The following is a 20,946-nucleotide window of genomic DNA, read 5'->3' as shown; positions in this document are numbered from 1 at the left end:
TCGATGAAAGAAACCTGTCACCTTTACAACGATTGACAAACACGGAATGTAACTTGAACACAACACATCCTACAAATACGAACCTGATTGAAAGAAATAATGATAATCAAATCCTTGATGACCGCAACACTCAGTAACACTCACAAAACAAATACTGTATATTGACAGTCATGTTACATTATTTTTAAAATGTTCCCTTTTCTTTTTCTACCTTTTTAACACACTACTTCTCCGCTGCGATACGCGGGTATATATATATATGTATATATATATATCCCGCTCTACATACTCGAATAATGGATACTTTATTCGCCATCAATGATTGTTTTGGTAAAGCCATACTCAGTGTATTCATTAGATGAACGGTAAAAAAGTAAGGGCGAGGGGAGGATGAATAATTGAGGTATGCAGGCTGTAGTGCACGTCAACTCTATCTGAATTGCGCGATCACATTTGAAAAAATATATCTTTTCAAGTTCTATTTAGTCCATATGTGTCAAACTAAAGGGCCGCGCCACATCCGCCCGGCGTGTAATTATATCAGGCCCGCGAGATCATTTTATATACTGTATTATTGTTATTAAAGCCCGGGTATATTGTGCATATTGTGTATTGTGCGTACAAACAACAAAACATAATGAGTGACCTTCACTTAAAGAAAATTAGTGTAAACATGCTTATTATTGTTATATTCCAAGGCTATCCCTGACTATATCAAATTCTAATGGTTGAAGTAAACTCAAAAAGGTATTTAGGTAAAAATCAGTACATTAAAAAAACAATGGTACAGCTTTGCAAGCTAGTGAAATATCCAAAGGTAACAAAATAGCTCTTCATGCTACTCTTAATTCATGTAGACACAATACAGTATGGTAACAAAAATACTGCAACGAAATACATTTCATTATCAAACAAGAACTGGAATAAAATACCAGAATTTCTTCTTTTGAGCTTTGATACAAAAGTGGACTGTTCACGTTCCAGTATGCACACAGGCATTCTAGGTTAACAAGCTGGAAAAAAAGAGAGAGAAAAAAAACTTATATTACTTAAATCTAGTGTTAAAAAAATTAGAACATTATGAAGTGATTTTCATTCCTCAAAAAAAAATCTTAAAGTGACTTTTAATATTGAAGAACACAATGAGCAATTACAATATAGTTAATTTTCTTAAACTGACTTTCCTTCATCACTTCTAACAAACCTTCCAAAATTAAATTATAAAGGAAATATCAAGTTTAAAGTTTTTAAAAACAAACAGGCAGACACCAAATTGGAAGCATGTAATATCATGAAGTTATTACTAATTTAGCAGACACCTTTAACAATATAGATTGTGTATGGTTTCCACCAGTTACTTTTCTGTACATTATTTAGAACACATTACTGGATCCAAGAGAGAGAAATGTGTTCATTGCCCAATGCTGGTAAAAGAAGAGGCAACTATTTAAACAAATTGGAATTCAACCATAATGAATCCACTAAATGATTAACACAAGTGCAAGATAACCATTTCCTAAAAGAGTTACCACTAGATGACACCAAGGAGTCACACAATATTTCTGCATAGACAGATAAAATCAATTTTGCTACAGCAGCAACTTTGACTCATATCTACTGTACCTTTATCAACCTTTAAATGAATATTTGTTTTACCAGACCTTGGCTCCTGATGCCCTTACAGCTTCCTTCTCAGCATTTTCTCGTACTGTCACTGAGTATTTTACTGTATTCTTCAAACAACTACAACTACCCTTGTTCGGTTTTAATTAAAACTACTCCAACTTATACTCTAAATTTTGTGACTAATTACCTTACGAGAAAGTGATACAAAAATGACAAAAAGTGAAAAAGGACACAAAGAAAGGACCTAGCAAGTGTTTCATAAAGAGAAAAAAAATCTGACACTGGAATCTAAAAAAAGACCTCTTAAAAACAGTCTGAACAAACACAGGCTACAAAGTAATGGCAATTGCCAACATACAAAGTATAGGGTGGTCCAGATTTAATTATGCAGATCCAGATTGTCGGGATGACTTTGATTTATGCGGGTACGATTCCAGTTCGGTGCGAAGACGATTCTTCATGTCGTCAGTTCACACACTTCTCAATGGTCTGGGATTTTTCAGGTGATTTTCAATGTAATAAATGTAACAAGTTATAACGTAATGAAAATTGCATAATTAGATCTGGACCACCCTGTATGTATGAAAGCTAATTCTCTACATATATCCAAATGAGTGAATTGACATTTACAACTAGCAGGGAATCATCTGGATGAAACTAATATTATATGTCTTGCCAGAACAATAACAAGAAAGAAAACAAACAAACATGTCCTAGGGATTGTTTGCTCCATGTTGTATATATCTTTGTGCTTCTACATCCATCTAAACAAACATACACCTGTTCAAACAGAATTTGCAATGTGAATATGCGCCATAGCTGATTTGAACTTAAAGCCAGTCTATTATATACAGTAATGTCCAGAAGTATATTGGACAGTGATACATTTTTCATAATTTTGGCTCTGTGCACCAACAAAATGGATATGAAATGAAGCATTCAAAATTTGATTGAAGTGTAAACTTTCAGTTTTAATTTAAGACATTTAACAATAACATTGCAAAAGCAATTTGGACAAGACAACATTTTTATTCATGGTCCCCTCATTTTCAGAGTCTCAAAAGTATTTGGACAAACTAACATAATCATGAATATAAAAATCATTTTCAATACTTTTGAAAATCCTTTAAAGTCAATGACTGCCTTAAGTCTGGAACCCATGGCCTTCACCAAGGGCTGGCTTTTCACCCTACTGATGCTTTGCCAGACCTCCAATGCAGCTGTCTTCAGGTGCTGCTTGTTCGTTGGACTTTCTTGCCTTAAGTTTTGACTTCATCATGTGAAATGAATGTCCAGTTGGGTTGAGGGCAGTTGATTGACTTGGTCAGTGAATATTCAATTTCTTTGCCTTGAAAAGCATTTTGTTTGCTGTTACAGCATGTTTTAGTTCATTGCCAATCAGTATTATGAAGCATTTTCCTGTTTTGCAGCATTTTTCTGAATCTTAGCAGACAATACAGCGCTGTACATTTCAGAAATCATCTTGCCACTTTTGTCAGTAGTCATATCGTCAAAAACACCAGTGACCCACTTCCATCAGCAGTCACATATGCCATGCCATAACACTGCCTTCACCATATTTTACAGATGCTGTGGTATGCTACAAATCATTAGCCGTTCCTTCTCCTCTCCATATTCTTCTCTTATCAATCATTCTAGTACATATTGATCTTAATTTCATTTGTTCAAAGAAAACTATTCCAAAACTGAATTTGTTCTTCCTATGATTGAGGATTACCAGTGGTTTGCACCTTGTGGTAAATCCTCTGTGTTTACTTTTGTGAAGTCTTCCCTTGATTGTAGACTTTTGCAATGATAGGCCTACCTCCCAAGTGCTCTTGGCTTGGCTAAATGTTAATTGAATTGTTTTTTCTTGTTCAAAAAAGAATTCTGCAATCATCTAGCACAGTTGCCCTCAATGGATGTCCAGGCCTTATGGTGTTGCTGAGCTCGCCAGTGCGATTCTTCTCTTAAAGAATGTACCAGATGGTTGATCTGACCACTTCAGGTGTTTCTGCTATCTCTTGGATGGGTGTGTTTTTCTTTCCCTAACAATGCCCTGTTTTTACTTGCAAGGCCAGCTGTTTGAACCTCAAATTGAGAGTTCACAGTGACAGCTTCCAAATGCAAATTCCACACTTGGAATCAACTCCAGACCTTCTACCTGCTTAACAGTTAATAAAATAACGAGGGACCTGCTAACATTTGTCTATGGAACAGCCTGTCAGTCAATTATCCAAATAGTTTTGGGCCTCTGAAAATGGGGGATCATGTACAAAAATGGTTGTCAGGCTTAAAATGCTCATACTATATTTCTGTTAAACCCTTTAATGCTGAAAGCCAACACTTCAACCAAGTAATAATGTCTTCATTTCAAATCCACTGTGGTGGCATATAGAGCCAAAATGATGAAAATTGTGTCACTGTCCAAATACCTATGGGCCTAACTACATTTAACTACATACTACTATGAAAGAACCAAGTAGTCAGTCTTTATTAGAGATACTGAAAGCAATCTATTTGAAACATTTCTTACAATTCTATTACCTGTATGGACTTATTTCTTTTTTTGTTTGTGTGTCCATGTAGCAGACATATAATTGCTAGTTAAACTGATAGCAATAATCTAACCTACAGTATAATGTGCAAAAAAATACTTTCTTCAACTGTTATTCAAAAATAGTTTTCCCAGTTTACAAATTATACAGCAATAATGCAAATTAAACTCTAATGGGAAAGCCTTTTATGAAATTAACACTGACAGAAACTCTAACAGAAATTCTACTATAATTTTAAACATTTAAATATAATTATAGGAATGTTAGTTTTTCAGTAAATACAACTGTTTTATAATGAAGTGTGGTACACAAAAACAAAGTTATTACTGAATAAAATACAAAGTTGAACAATTCAAAATGTTACACCCAGTTGTATTTTTTCTGTAAAGTATAACACAGAAACAGAAGTGAGTCTTCTGTTTTGTAAATGTGTCAATCAGCACAAGCAGGAAGCAGCCTGCTATCCCATACCCAAAACCTTGATGAATCTCAACTCAGGCAAAAAGTTCTACCAGCTCAAGCCAAGCTCCTTACCTGCGTGTTAGGTGCCTGGAGTCGTACAGGATAAATAATACAGTATATCATTATTTGCAATAAATACATTCCATGTGTGTTCTGTGTTTACAAAGATCTGGATAAGTGTAGGATGAAAGGAAATGCCAGGCAAGAAATGCTGAAAATATACTTAAAGCAGAAACTTTTTCCATGTTATACTAATAATGACGTGAAGTGTATAATGTGTGAAGATTTTAGTCCAAATTTCAAATAAACACGTGCACATTTATTCAAGAATGTTACCAAAGAAAAAAAAAAAAGAAAGAAAAAAACCCCAAAACATTCAATTTACATGTTGCTTGCTCTCAGTGAGTTAAAAACCCAAGCTCAAATGTCACTTGACAGGAAGTTGACACGTATACTTGAATGTTGTAGAGGTAAGAACTACTGTCTAATAACTCAAAAGGTAATGGGTTTGAGACTGGGCGCTCCGCGTCTTGTGTAGTAAGCTGCTATTATTACTACTACTATAATATAATAAAAGCATACATTTGATTCGAGTCTGTAACAGCCAGTGTAAATTTCGGCTATTTGTAAAAGCTAGAGCTTGTTTTTTTATTATTCAGTTTTAATTCTCTCAGAGACGTTCACGTGGTACAAAGAATTTGCCTCCCCCTCCGAGTTGATGGCATTTATCTCCATTCTTTTCACAAGAACAGCGCTGTGGCTGATGCCTGCTCAAAACTATTTGTTGTACCGGCAATCAAAGATACAATGTCCTGTGACCGCTATCAGACTGGACAAAGGCAGGACCGTAACAAAAGACAGCTTCTTCATAGCACTTTCACTGGCAAAATACTGCAATACATATCGGCTTGGCACCATTAATGAAAATGGCACTTCCACCTGCAGCTAAAGTCACTTCAGTACGCAAGCAATTCGCCATGCTGCTATTTAGATCTGGCAGCACAATGATGACGGTGTATTCACCCAAAAAGAAGAAGCCTTTTATTTCAGTCAGTAACAGCCGGTGTAAAGTTTTGCTACCTGTAAAAGATATCGTTGAAGGCATATCAGTAGACACACAAACGTTGCTGAATAATATCTTCACCAGTGTTTATTTTATATTCCAGTAGCCACTTGAATGAGATCGAATCTGTCTCTGCCTGTCTCGTGTACACACACACATTCCTACATGTGAACATGTCATGCTGACGGTGTATGCACCTAAAAAGAAGTCTGTATGCATTCTTACTACCATGTATAGCTGTGCTTGAAAGTTTGTGAACCCTTTAGAATTTTCTATATTTCTGCATAAATATGACCTAAAACATCATCAGATATTCACTGAAGTCCTAAAAGTAGATAAAGAGAAACCAATTAAACTAATGAGAGAAAATATTATACTTGGTCATTTATTTATTGAGGAAAATGATCGAATATTACATATCTGTGAGTGGCAAAAATATGTGAACCTCTAGGATTAGCAGTTAGTTTGAAGGTGAAATTCGAGTCAGGTGTTTTCAATCAATGGGATGACAATCAGGTGCGAGTGAGCACCCCATCTTATTTAAAGAACAGGTATCTATTAAAGTCTGCTCTTCACAACACATGTTTGTGGAAGTGTATCATAGCACGAACAAAGGAGATTTCTGAGGACCTCAGAAAAAGAATTGTTGATGCTCATCAGGCTAAAAAAGGTTACAAAACCATCTTTAAAGAATTTGGACTCCACCAATCCATAGTCAGACAGACTGTGTACAAATAGAGGAAATTCAAGACCATTGTCATCCTCCCCAGTAGTGGCTGACCAACAAAGATCACTCCAAGAGCAAGGTGTGTAATAGTTGGCGAGGTCACAAAGGACTCCAGGGTAACTTCTAAGCAACCGAAGGCCTCTCTCACATTGGTTAATGTTCATATTCATGAGTCCACCATCAGGAGAACACTGAACAACAATGGTTTGCATGGCAGGGAGGCAAGGAGAAAGCCACTGCTCTCCAAAGAAAACATTGCTGCTCGTCTGCAGTTTGCTAAAGATCATGTGGACAAACCAGAAGGCTATTGGAAGAATGTTTTGTGGACGGATGACACCAAAATTTGGTTTAAATGAAAAGTGTTATATTTGGAGGAAGGAAAACACTGCATTCCAGCATAAGAACCTTATCCATGTGTGAAACATGGTGATGGTAGTATCATGGTTTGGGCCTGTTTTGCTGCATCTGGGCCAGGACGGCTTGTCTTCATTGATGGAAAAATGAATTCTGAATTATATCAGAGAATTCATGTTCATGTTTTAGAACACTCTAGACGAGAACAGGCCATTCAGCCCAAAAAAACTAGCCAGTCCTATCCACTTGTTTCCTCCAAGAAAACATCAAGTCGAGTTTTGAAAGTCCCTAATGTCTTACTGTCTACCACACTACTTTGTAGCTTATTCCAAGTGTCTATCGTTCTTTGTGTAAAGAAAAACTTCCTAATGTTTGTGCGAAATTTACCCTTAACAAGTTTCCAACTGTGTCCCCGCGTTCTTGATGAACTCATTTTAAAATACAAGTCTCGATCCATTGTACTAATTCCCTTCATAATTTTAAACACTTTAATCATATCACCTCTTAATCTTCTTTTGCTTAAACTGTGAAGGCTCATCTCTTTTACTCTTTCCTCATAATTCAACCTCTGTAGCCCCAGAATCAGCCTAGTCGCTCTTCTCTGGACATTTTCTAGCGCTGCTATGTCCTTTTTATAGCCTGGAGACCAAAACCGCACACAGTATTCAAGATGAGGCCTCACCAGTGCATTATAAAGGTTGAGCATAACCTCCTTGGACTTGTACTCCACAGATCGTGCTATATAACCTAACATTCTGTTAGCCTTCTTAATGGCTTCTGAACACTTTTGGGAAGTTGATAGCTTAGAGTCCACTATGACTCCTAAATCCTTCTCATAAGGTGTACTCTCGATTTTCTGACCGCCCATTGTGTATTCAAACCTAATATTTTTACTTCCTATGTGTAATACTTTACATTTACTGACATTAAATTTCATCTGCCACAAATCTGCCCAAGCCTGTATGCTATCCAAGTCCTTCTGTAATGATATAACGGATTCCAAATTATCTGCTAATCCACCTATCTTGGTATCATCTGCAAACTTAACCAGCTTGTTACTTATATTCCTATCTAAATCATTTATATATATATTAAAAATAGCAGCGGCCCTAGCACTGACCCCTGTGGAACACCACTTTAACATCGGCCAGTTCTGATGAGGTTCCTCGCACCATCACCCTCTGCTTCCTGTGTCTGAGCCAATTCTGCACCCATCTAAAAACATCACCCTGAACTCCCACTTCTTTTAACTTGATGCCCAACCTCTCATGTGGCACCTTATCAAATGCTTTCTGAAAGTCAGATAAATAATATCATAAGCTCCACTTTGATCGTATGCTTTTGTTGCAACCTCATAGAATTCCAACATGTTAGTAAAACACGACCTCCCTCTTCTGAACCCATGCTGACTGTTCAGAATAACTCCTGTCCTTGCCATGTGTTGCTCAATCTTATCCTTAATAATTCCTTCCATTAATTTTCCTGTGATGCATGTTAAGCTTACTGGCCTATAGTTGCTTGGATCTGCCCTGTCACCCTTTTTATATAATGGGATGATATTTGCCATTTTCCAGTCCTTCGGAATCTCTCAAGTGCTCAGTGACTTCCTAAAATTATGTGTCAAGGGTTTATATATGTACTCACTAGCCTCCTTAAGAACACAAGGATAATTATTATCTGGTCCTGGTGATTTGTTTGATTTCATCTTATTTAATCTGAGCAGCACTTCTCCATCTACAATTTCCAAATTCCTCAGTACCTCCTTAGTAGTTGCATTTACCTCTGGGAGGTTATCCACTTGCTCACTTAGAACCACCTCAGAAAAATGTAAGTTTAGGGCATCTGCTATTTCATTGTCTGTATCTTTTAATTCCCCTTTACTATTCCTGATGAACTTGACCTCCTCCTTAACTGTTCTTTTACTACTAAAATACTGATAGAATGTCTTAGGGTCTTCTTTCGCCTTATCTGCTATATTCCTCTCCAACTGTCTTTTAGCCTCTCTGATATCCTTCTTAATGGTTGCCCTCATGTTCTCATACGCTCTACGATTCACTTTGCAGTCATTGGTCTTATATGCCTTATACAGCAGTTTTTTCCTTTGCAACTTCTTTTTTAAATCTTTATTAATCCATCATGGAGTTTTTCTTAGTTTCCTATTAATTCCAAATTTAGGTATGAATCTGTCCTGCATTACATGTAAATTCTAAACGAAAATGTCAGGACATCTGTCCATGAACTGAATCTCAAGAGAAGGTGGGTCATGCAGCAAGACAGCGACCCTAACCACACAAGTCATTCTACCAAAGAATGGTTAAAGAAGAATAAAGTTAATGTTTTGGAATGGCCACGTCAAAGTCCTGACCTTAATCCAATCGAAATGTTGTGGAAGGACCAGAAGTGAGCAGTTAATGTGAGGAAACCAACCAACATCCCACAGGTGAAGCTGTTCTGTACAGAGGAAGGGGCTAAAATTCCTCCAAGCCGGTGTGCAGGAATGATCAAAAGTTACGGGAAACATTTAGTTGCAGTTATTGCTGCAAAGGGGGTTCACACCAGATACTGAAAGCAAAAGTTCACATACTTTTGCCACTCACAAATATGTAATATTCAATCATTTTCCTTAATAAATAAATGACCAAGTATAATATTTTCTCATTTGTTTATCTGGTTTCTCTTTATCTACTTTTAGGACTTGAGTGAAAATCTGATGATGTTTTAGGTCATATTTATTCAAGTTTACATGTCAACTTCCTATCAAGTGAAATTTGAGCTTGGGTTTTTCAACTCATTGACAGCAAGATGTAAATCAATTTTTTTTTTTTATTTAGTTACATTCTTGAATAAAAGTGCACAAGTTTATTTGAGATTTGGACTAAAGTGTTCACAAATAATACATTTATACAGTGAGATAAACAAGAATTGAGCTGGGAGAACTTTTGCCCTTTCTGTTTTTGGTTTGGATGGAACAGCAAGCTGCTTGCTGCTTGTGCTGATCGACACATTTAAAAAACAAAAGACACTAATGAAGAGGTGTGAAGGAATTTAAGGTGGCCAAAGATTACGAGTGTTTTTGTGGGCTTTAGAGAGTTCTAATGTTAATTCTATTTATGGTCAGAGAACCCAAAGTAGGAAACAACTCTGGACCTCACAAGCAGATAAGGAGTCTTGGCTTGAGCTGGGAGAACATTTTTTCCTGAGTCGAGATCCATCAGTTGGGGGGCATAGGGGGATTGGAAAGCTTTTACTGCAGTCATTAGTGTTACTGTAATTATCAATGCTATTACTATTAATGATATAAAAAACTATTATTTTCCTCTTTGTACTATAACTTAAATTATTGTCTATCTATCATGATAAAACATTGCTTAACATGTTGAAGTTTTTCAGTTAACCTATACAGCTGTATGAAACCTATTCTGGATATGGTCAAAAAATGTTTAAAATGACTACACCTCCAAGAGTGCTACCTCACTTATTTTTGAGAATAGTTGCGCTTGCTTAGTATTATGTTTGTTCTATAGCAGGGAAATTTAGAGGACTGTGAAAATGTGTAGTTAAGCTAATAGCTTATTTTAGGTGGCAAGATGGCTAGGTAGTGGGAAGCTCAAAAAATACTGTATTTATTGTTGTTGAACTATTTTGCCTACTTGCTTTAAGAATTTACTGGCTTCATAGTTTGACAACTACATTTATTTGGAACTAGCAAAATACCCGCGCTTTGCAGCAGCAAAGTACTGTCTTAAAATTTTTATTAAGAAGAAAAGTAAATCTTTTTAAACTGAGGGAAAATATACCAATAATTATTTGTTAAGGATCTCTTTGTATGCCACATTGTCAGTTCGGCCCTCCGGTTGTAATATAACCAAGCTGTGCGCTGAGCTTACTCTTGAGCATGCAACGTACAGTTGGCCATGTGAAAAGCAATCTTGCCTCAAATCTCACAGCTTGGATTGCTACTGTCATAATCGGTTTAAGTTTCATGGTTTGTTTCAATTACGACAGTATTTGCAGGACTTGTTGTGTTGAAGTGACATTCGGCATCTGTCAAGCATTGTAAGCATACAACCAGTTTCATCGATAACTTCGCATCCAGCTTTTGAGAGTTTAAACATTCATAAACATCAAAGTGTCCACTACTCAAATCGTCACCTGTCAATCTAAGATGTTTAAGAGGCATTTGCGGTTCTCCAAAGGTGTAAAATATTTGGCCATTTCGGTACACTTGAAAGCGACAACCAAACGATTCAGTGGCAGCCATCAACTCATATGCAGAACCATAGGTGAAGGGCTTAAGCATTTCACTCTTATAGTGCCCCTGTGTAGTATAATTATCTCCTGTATCGTCATCAGTCCACACCTTGAACCTGTCCCAGTCATTCAATACATAAGACACAATGTTCCTCCGGATATCAAGAGTGAGCCTGATATGGCCGTGCAATATGCAACACAGAGAATGGAATAGGCAGGTGCCATCTACATGCATGGAAACCACTCGGTAAGTGACATTTCTTTGATCGATGGTGATCACCTCGATAGACATGTTAATGGGGGTACAGTTGGAACAATAAAAGAAATGGGTACCTGAACAATGTAAAGTAAGTCTAAAATACCTACACAATAACTATGATCATAATAAATGAACAATAAAACAGTGAAAAAGCCGTGGATTAAATAAAAAGGCTGCAGTTATCACCAGGGAGACGTGAATCCCGTGGTGAAGAGACCGCAGCGACGGATGGCCTTCAGTGTCGTCATACTACCGAAATAAGTACATACATCGGTTTCGGTTAGCGCAGGGAAGCCGCTTACCAAATTTCGTGAAGATGGGGCCATAAATAATAAAGTTCAACATGGTGCAAGTCGTCGACCGTTATGACCGTTACGCGTAGAATTTCGAAATGAAGCTTGCTTAACTTTTGTAAGTAAGCTGTAAGGAATGAGCCTGCTAAATTTCAGCCTTCTACCTACGTGGGAAGTTGGAGAATTAGTGACGTTGGAAAGTTCAATATGGCGGCCGACAGTGGTGTCATACAACTGAAATAAGTACATACATCGGTTTTGGTTAGCACAGGGAAGCCACCTACCGAATTTCATGAAGATGGGACCATAAATAAGAAAGTTTAACATGGCAGACGTTGTTGACCGTTATGCATAGAATTTCGAAATAAAACCTGCTGAACTTTTGTAAGTAAGCTGTAAGGAATGAGCCTGCCAAATTTCAGCCTTTTACCTACACGGGAAGTTGGAGAATTAGTGATGAGTGAGTCCGACGTTGGAAAGTTTAACATGGCGGCCGACAGTGATGTCATACCACCGAAATAAGTACGTACATCGGTTTCGGTTAGCGCAGGGAAGCTGCCTACCAAATTTAGTGAAGATGGGATCATAAATAAGAAAGTTCAACATGCCGGACGTTGTCGATCGTTATGACCATTACACGTAAGGAATGAGCCTGCCAAATTCCAGCCTTCTACCTACACGGGAAGTTGGAGAATTAGTGATTAGTGAGTGAGTGAGTGAGTCAGTCAGTGATGGCTTTGCCTTTTATTAGTACAGATTATACCTGTATTATTTCCTTTCTCTGACCATGTTGTGAATTGATTATTTCTTCCACTATTGAGTATAAGCAGAAAAAAGTATTATGTTTAATAGCAACCAAACACTTTTTAATTATGAGGAGGAACAGCAAGTCCCCATTGTACCAAATTATATGACTTCTAGGAATAAAGGAGCCCATGTTTCCATCTTCCTACTGAATACTAAAAGATATAATGTTAAAGTCTGAAAATAGTACGGTGGAACCTCGGGTCACGACCGTAATTCGTTCCAAAACTCTGGTTGCAACCCGATTTGGTTGTGACCCGAAGTAATTTTCCCCATAGGATTGTATGTAAATACAATTAATCCGTTCAGGACTGTACGAATTTTATGTAAATATAGTTTTTTAAAGATTTTTAAGCATAAAAATACAATGGAACCTTGGTATACATCCTTAATTCATTCACCCTTTGACTTATACCAAACAGGACGTATACCAAACAAATTTTTCCCATAAGAAATAATGGGAAAATGATTAATCCGTTCCCATGGAAAAAAAAAAATCCTATTGCTATTGGCATATTATACATTGATGGGGTTGTATAAAATAATTTAAACACTGCTTAATACTAAAATATATAAATACAAAAGCAATTAGATGAAATAAATGAAAATTTTACCTCACTTTACTTTTTAATAACATCTCTGTTTTTCACAAATCGTAGATACCGTCATTCTCGGCAAACGGTATGCAACAGCCATGTCCCGGATACGCATGCCACCTTCATACTTTTCAACAATCAATTCAAATTTACATGAAAAAAACACAAAATCATGTTGTGACGATGCAGGTTTGCTGTATGATCCCATCTGCTGCCGGGGAGCCCATGAACCCTACACCGTCGGTAATGTGCCTCACTGCTAACCTCATCGGTAAAGCAAGGGGATGGTGAAAAAGTGCAAAGTGCTTTTATTAAAACAATTAACAAAACAAGGTGTTCAAATTAAAATGCAGTCTCCAAAGTTCCAATGAATAATCCATAAAATCAGAAGTGAAATGTGGAGGTTAAAAACAATAGAAAAAAGTCTTCTTAAAAACAACAAAGTTAAAATAGAGCAGGAAGCATTCTTTAAAAATAAAAAAACAAGAAGAAGCCTGGTGCCTTTTTACCTGGCGGCCCCCTTGCTTCTTTCTTTTTACTCCCCTTCAAGCCAACTCGTGCTTCTGTTTATCAAGATAAGCAGCCCTCTCTCTCTCTCACTCACTCACTCAACCTCTCGTCCATTCTTTCTTTTTACTCCCCTTCTAGCTGACTCGCGCTTCTGTTTATCAAGATAAGCAGCCCCAGGAACAATCACGAATGCGGACGGTCCCTCAACAAGTGCATTTTGGTGAGAAACGCCCACATTGCGAATCGCCCTGACAACCTTCAGCCATATAACCACCACTCCCCCTCACCAAGCTGCGAGTGCGGTCATTATTTATTTTAAAGCTGGACTTTGACAGGAGCTGTGGACCCGCTATATCACACACGTGAAAGTTCACAGAGAGTTATAGCGCGGGTTGTTCACTGAATGCTTGCAACTGGCGCACTAACGCTCGTGGGCAGTCGTGGCTTTGTCTCGAGAGAGGTAAACAAGGTTAGCACGCAAGTCGTATTCTAAACAAAGGTCGTATACCAAGCAAAATTTTTCGTTTCCAAACAGGACGTATACCAAGTTGGACTTATTCCAAAGCAGACGTATACCAAGGTACCACTGTAGTTCATTATACCATAGAATGCACAGTTGACTCAAACCCTACAGTGTCAGATGTGTCCCCCTGCTTATGCCAGTACATGTGCAGGCCCGTCTGAAGTTTGCTAGAGAACATTTGGATGATCCAGAAGAGGATTGGGAGAATGACATATGGTCAGATGAAACCAAAATAGAACTTTTTGGTAAAAACGCTACTCGTCGTGTTTGGAGGAGAAAGAATGCTAAGTTGCATCCAAAGAACACCATACCTACTGTAAAGCATGGGGGTGGAAACCTCATGCTTTAGGGCTGTTTTTCTGCAAAGGGACCAGGACGACTGATCTGTGTAAAGGAAAGAATGAATGGGGACATGTATCGTCAGATTTTGAGTGAAAACCTCCTTCCATCAGCCAGGGCATTGAAGATGAAACGTGGCTGGATCTTTCAGCATGACAATGATCCCAAACAGACTGCCCGGGTAACGAAGTAGTGGCTTCATAAGAAGCATTTCACTGACTGAACGCAGTACGAGTGATCACTTCTATGCATCAAACCTGTTCAAAAAACACATTACACAATTGACAAGGTAGGAAAAGAATATGCTCTGAGCTGAGCTCCACAGCTAAGGCGGTCTTGCAGAAGCAACTTCGTCAAGCTGCCACCAAATACTCACAGAAAAATCCACAAGTTAATACACACTCTCTAGAGTTTCTCCACACTCAATGTATTTCTCGCATGCCCGTTATACCCTCTGATCTCCCATTTCAATTCAGATGCCTCCAATTTCCAGTAAGGCTCTGCTGCGTGATGACAAGTAATAAGTCTCAGGGACAGACCCTACAAAAGGTTGCCATTGACTTCTGGCAAAATTGCGTTTCTCCTGAACAACTATACGTTGCATTCTCAAGAGTGAGCTCCTGCAGCTTCGTCATATTATAACCGGAGTGCTGAACTGACAATGTGCTATATAAAGAGAACTATAACAACCGTAATAAATGAACAATAAAACAGCGGAGAACCCGTGGATTAAATAAAAAAGCAGCTTCCCTGGCGAAGCAAGGAAAAAGGATGGCCTTATATGTCGTTCGTTTATAAAACAGCGGAGAAGCTGTGTAAAGGCTGCTTCACAAAAAAACAGCGGAGTGCCTTATATGAGCAGGTAGTCAGCTAAAGAAGGGAATCAATAAATATCTATAATCGTAATAAACAAACAAAGAATAGCATACAAGCCGCACACTAAATAAAGGAAATGGGTACCTGAACAGTAAAGTAAGTCTCGAATAGCTACACAATAACTATAGCAATCGTAATAAACGAACAATAAAACAGTACAGAACCGCAAAACAAGGAGAAACGACGGCCTTATATGGCGTTCGTTTATAAAGCAGCGGAGAAGCTGTATGAAGGCAGCTACACAAAAAAACAGCAGTGTGCCACACTCTGAATGTACACTGTGTGCACAATTATTAGGCAAGTGAGTATTTTGACCATATCATCATTTTTAATGCGTATATTCCAACTCCAAGCTGTATTAACTTGAATGCTTATTGGATTTAAGCACGTCAGGTGATGTGTATTTGTGTAATGAGGGAGGGTGTGGCCTAAGGAGATCAACACCCTATATCAAGGTGTGCAGAATTATTAGGCAGCTAGTTTTCCTCAGGCAAAATGGGCCAAAAAAGAGATTTAACTGACTCTGAAAAGTCAAAAATTGTAAAAAGTCTTTCAGAGGGATGCAGCACTTTTGGAATTGCTAAGATATTGGTGTGTGATCACAGAACAATCAAATATTTTGTTGCAAATAGTCAACAGGGTCGCAAGAAACATGTTGAGAACAAAAGACGCAAATTAGCTGCCAAAGATTTGAGAAGAATCAAACGTGAAGCTACCAGGAACCCATTATCCTCCAGTACTTTCATATTCCAGAGCTGCAACCTACCTGGAGTGCCCAGAAGTACACTGAAGGTGTTCAGTGCTCAAAGACATGGCCAAGGTAAGGAGGGCTGAAACCCAACCACCACTGAACAAGAAACATAAGTTGAAACGTCAAAACTGGGCCAAGAATTATCTGAAGACAGATTTTTTTCAAAGGTTTTATGGACCGATGAGATGAGAGTGACTCTTGATGGACCAGATGGATGGACCTGTGGATCAGTAATGGGCACAGAGCTCCACTCCAACGTGGAGGTGGGGTACTGGTATGAGCTGGTATTTTTAAAGATGAGCTAGTTGGACCTTTTGCATTGAAGATGAACTCAAAATCAACTCCCAAACCTACTGCCAGTTTTTTGAAGACACTTTCTTCAAACAGTGATACAGGAAAAAGACCATGATATTTATGTAGGCCAATGCTCCATCACTTGCATCGAAGTTCTCCACTGCGTGGCCAGCCAGTAAAGGCCTTAAAGATGAAGGAATAATGACATGGCCCCCCTTCCTCATCTGACCTAAACCCTATCGAGAACTTGTGGGCACTTCTTAAACGCTAGATTTATGGGGGAGAAAAACAATACACCTCTCTGAAGAGCGTCTGGGAGGCTGTAGTCACTGCTCCACAAAAAGCTGATCGTCAACAGATCAAGAAACTGACAGACTCCATGAATGGAAAGGCTTATGACTGTTATTGGAAAGAAGGGTGGCTATATTGGTCATTGATTGATTGATTGATTTTTTTTGAAATGTCAGAGATGTTTATTTGTAAATTTTGAGGTGTTTGTTTATTATTCTCACTATAACAGATGAAAATAATCAAGTGAGATGGGAAAATTTTCATTTTCCTTTAGTTGCATAATAAATCTGCACACTAATAGTTGCCTAATAATTGTGCACATATGTATTCCCCTGATGATGTTCACACTCACATTTCCGTTGTGAAACATTCAGGTTTCAGGTTTATTAACATTTTGGATTGACTGATAGCACTGTGTTTGTTCCATATTAAAATTAATCCTCAAAAATACAACTTGCCTAATAATTCTGCACTCCCTGTATTCCTCCCATTACCGTTATACCCTCTGAAAGTGGCGTAGCGTAGTGGGGCAGCAGGGGTGGCCCGCCCCAGGCAGCACTTTTAGGAGGCGGCAAAGAATTACTGTATATTTTAGTCTTATATATAGTCATATATATATGTATGTAGATCTGTATATTTATGTGTCTTTGTGTGTATATATATATATATATATTTATCTGTATGTATGTATCTGTATATGTATATGTATATGTGTATGTATGTGTGTATACGTTGATATGTGTATATATATATATATATATATATATATATATATATATATATATATATATATGTGTATGTGTAGATATGTGTATATGTATATATGTTTGTGATTGTCAATTACATTGACAATCATGTTATGTTATTTTTAAAATGTTTCTTTTTCTTTATCATTACTTCTTTAACACACTACTTCTCCGCTGCGAAGCACAGATATTTTGCTAGTTTGACAAATAAGAAGAAACCATTTCAATGATGTTCCAGATAAACCAACCCAATGATTCAGTCTATGTAGCAATATAGAGTGATCAATAATGTCAAAGGCTACACTTAGATCAAAGAAAACTAAAACTGAGGGCTTGCACGAGTCCTCATTTCTAAGATTCAAATTTTTCTCTGAATCTTAACTGAAATTTTTAAAAAATATATCCATCTTGATTTTTTTTAGGTGAGAGAAAATTTGATGCCATCCAGCACTTAATATGCTCAAGGAACTGAAAGAAGGAAGTTACTGATGCCTTGTCACCAGATTTTAAAGAAAGATGGATGTGGGTATCATTAGCAAAGCAATGATAATCAATGTTATTGTGTTGTAGTGATATAAAATGTGTAGGATCTTTCAATACTAATATTTAATATTTTGAAAATTGTTTGTAAATTGTCATTTAGAAATTAGTGACTTAAAACAGATACAACTTTCTTTCAACATGTCACTGTAAAGTCCCTAAAGTTTTAGGAATAGTGTCACTAATAAACTTTTTTGTCAAGTGCTTCTTTCAGGAATGTAATTTATGGCAGGGTTTTGGAGGATTTCAATCAATCACCTTGTAACCAGTTTTACAAGGGTGCTTTGTTAAAATTCTCTGCAGGATATTCTATGAGCCACCTACAAAGGAAGGGACAAGAAAATCTTTGAAACTAGCCAGCTACACTGAGATGAAAAGGGCAACCTGGCTGGAGATGGAATAGGGTTACGCTGAAATAAGAACTTGTATGAAGTAGGGCGTCGACATATCCTATTGATTATTGGAAAACCGAGTTGTAGCTGAATCGGACTGGTCACTGAATCATGACTAACTCTCCAAAATGATGATCCATTAGTCCCTGGCATGTGACAGGAAATCAAAGGATTGGCATAATTTGGTCTATTTGTCTCTCTCTCTAAGATTTTCCATCCATGGAGGGGCAAGCTATTTCCATACTCCATTCAAAGTCCGTGAAATAGCAAAAATCAAGCCAAACCAGAGACGCAGTCCCCTAGCAGTAAGCATATAGGCATAAAATGAACTGTTACCAAGCCTATATTGTTGTCAAACTTGTTTTACTTTGTTAATTATTTTGGGGATATTATCTACAATGCAAAAGAAATGTGTAACTTTTTTTTTCTAAATTCAATAAAGGAAATATGACAATATTGTCCACAAACAGGAGATATGACTGGTACCAATCATTCCAATCATGGGAAGAAAATGCATTCAGAGAACAACCTACATTTCCTTTACACTAATTTAACCAGAAAAAGTATGTAAATACAATTTCTGCAGAAAAGGCATGAAATGGGAACATCATTAGCCAGTGAAAAGAATACGTGCAAAACCTTCTACAAGATACCATGTTCACAAAACATTTACAGACAGGTTAGGCAAACAGTCTCAAATATCCACGCAAATAAATGACCTAGTCAATTCTTCTAAGATCAAGGTGCAACACATACTGTTCCTTTTTGATCTAAAGTAGGCTGAAGCCTCAATTAGTGTATCCAACCGCAGAATTTCCCAGAAAGCTATGCTGTAGCATAATTTAATTATTAAAGTATAGATTCTTATCTGTTTTTCAAAAATACAGAACATTACCCTGATCTTGTTATTTAATATAGGAATTTATACTTCCCGGAAGCACTAGTTGACCCAGACAAACATACTTACTGACATTCTCTCAAAGAGATAGAATTACATTTTGTAGCATATTTTATGAAAACCCAGGCATCAAACTGTCAAGAAGGCATTTTCCTATTATTTTTATGAGCTGAATTGTTTAGAAGCAATTTGGCTAAATTAAAATACAATTTACATAGGAATGTTTCAACAACATAGAATGGGAGAAAATTCCGGCAGGACTTACAAGTTAGATGTTACTTTGACTAAGTAGAGTGATTTATCATAGCTGTACTTCATAGCTACAGTATGTGTAAAATGCTTTTGGAATGTAATGGGGCCCAACATAATAGGTCTTCATTATTCTTATCTTAAGAAAATAGAACCTGTGTAAACAAATTACTGACATGCAGCTTAGAATGATTTAGGATTTTAATCTAAAATTAATTTAAAATATAAACATTACACATGATGCACAAACTATTTGTTTACTTCAACATGTTCACAAAACATTTATTTTACAACTAACTAGCATAACATGAGCATTTAGTAAAAAAATATTCCCACATTAGTATGTATTTTCCTACACTTAAGCCTAAATTAGATAAACATTTGAAACAATTTTTATCAACCTATGGTAGTGCTGCCCCACTGAACACAGATCACAAGGATTGGACACAACTAATGAATCTGAAAACAAACACATAATAAGTGATAACACACAATGTAGGTACAACATAACCACTAAATCCTATAAACAAGTTACTTTATTTATAAGAAGTAAAAATGAGTCTGTTCCAGTTTAAAGTCAGATTAAAAAAATATTTGTACTGATTGCTTTTTAATACCTTGTAAATTATTTTTGCTGTATCATTCAACATACATGGCTTCCAGTTTTCATCTGCCGTCTGTAAAAATAAAACAAATATAATTTTGGTTTCTAATTTATTTCTAGACATTTAATAAAGGGAAATAAAAAATGATAACATGAAAAATACATAGTCTGAATTCAAATATGGTGGAAGGGAATAATCAAATAAAAAAAGAACTTTGTGGTAGCTAATTAGTTAGTACTGGATCTTGAAAAGCACTGTTGTCCTACCATTGTTCATTCCAGCTTATACACAAATACTGTAGGGAAAAGAGTACTTAAATTTCATGGATAGGTGCTAAAAATACTGAACTTAATTTACAGGTTTGTCGTGAGAATATATACAGTAACTAAGTTCTTTTCTGGACACAATATCCATCCATTCATTATCCAACCCGCTATATCCTAGCTACAGTGTCACGGGGGTCTGCTGGAGCCAATCCTAGCCAACACAGGGTGCAAGGCAGGAAACAAACACTGCGCCACCTGGACACAATATTTGTAGTTTTATTTATTTTTTTTTTAACCAAGGGATAAAATTATTTGCAGTCAGTGTGGTGTAGAGGCTAAGGCTTTGGAGCTAGGACTTCAAACCCTTAAGTTCTGGGTTCAAATCCTGCAACTAAAACTGTGACCAAGTCGCTTCACCTGCCTGTGCCACAGCTGAAAAAAAACAAAAGAAATGTAACCAGTTGTATATAAGATTATATAAGTTGCCTTGGTTAAAGGCATCAGTCAAATAATAAGTAATATTATTAGGTCACTAGAGATGGTTATTCTGAAACATGCTTACACGCAATCATTCTTAAGCAAAACATTGCTGCATTATATCAATTCCTGCTTTTCCTAGTAACTAGGTTTTTGTTTATGGTCACTGCAAAACACAATTCTACAGGTAAGTTTA

The 20,946-nt window shown here is 37.0% G+C and overlaps 1 protein-coding gene across 1 annotated transcript in view; it reads right to left on the bottom strand.

Moving 5' to 3' along the window:
- vps13c (vacuolar protein sorting 13 homolog C) overlaps window positions 1-20,946 on the bottom strand; it is a 624,410-nt gene that overhangs the window by 442,598 nt on the left and 160,866 nt on the right. Inside the window, exons 10-11 of the mRNA XM_039771364.1 lie at window positions 20,020-20,079; window positions 933-1,013 (exon numbers count right to left, since the gene is read on the bottom strand). Of these exons, the coding sequence (XP_039627298.1) occupies window positions 933-1,013; window positions 20,020-20,079 (141 nt within the window). The remainder of the gene's footprint in view (window positions 1-932; window positions 1,014-20,019; window positions 20,080-20,946) is intronic.

The sequence above is a fragment of the Polypterus senegalus genome, chromosome 12 (assembly GCF_016835505.1).
Source record: "Polypterus senegalus isolate Bchr_013 chromosome 12, ASM1683550v1, whole genome shotgun sequence".
Taxonomy (NCBI): Eukaryota; Metazoa; Chordata; class Cladistia; order Polypteriformes; family Polypteridae; genus Polypterus; species Polypterus senegalus.
The sequence above is the reverse complement of the archived record's forward strand: the minus strand, read 5'-3'. Positions and strand labels throughout refer to the sequence as shown.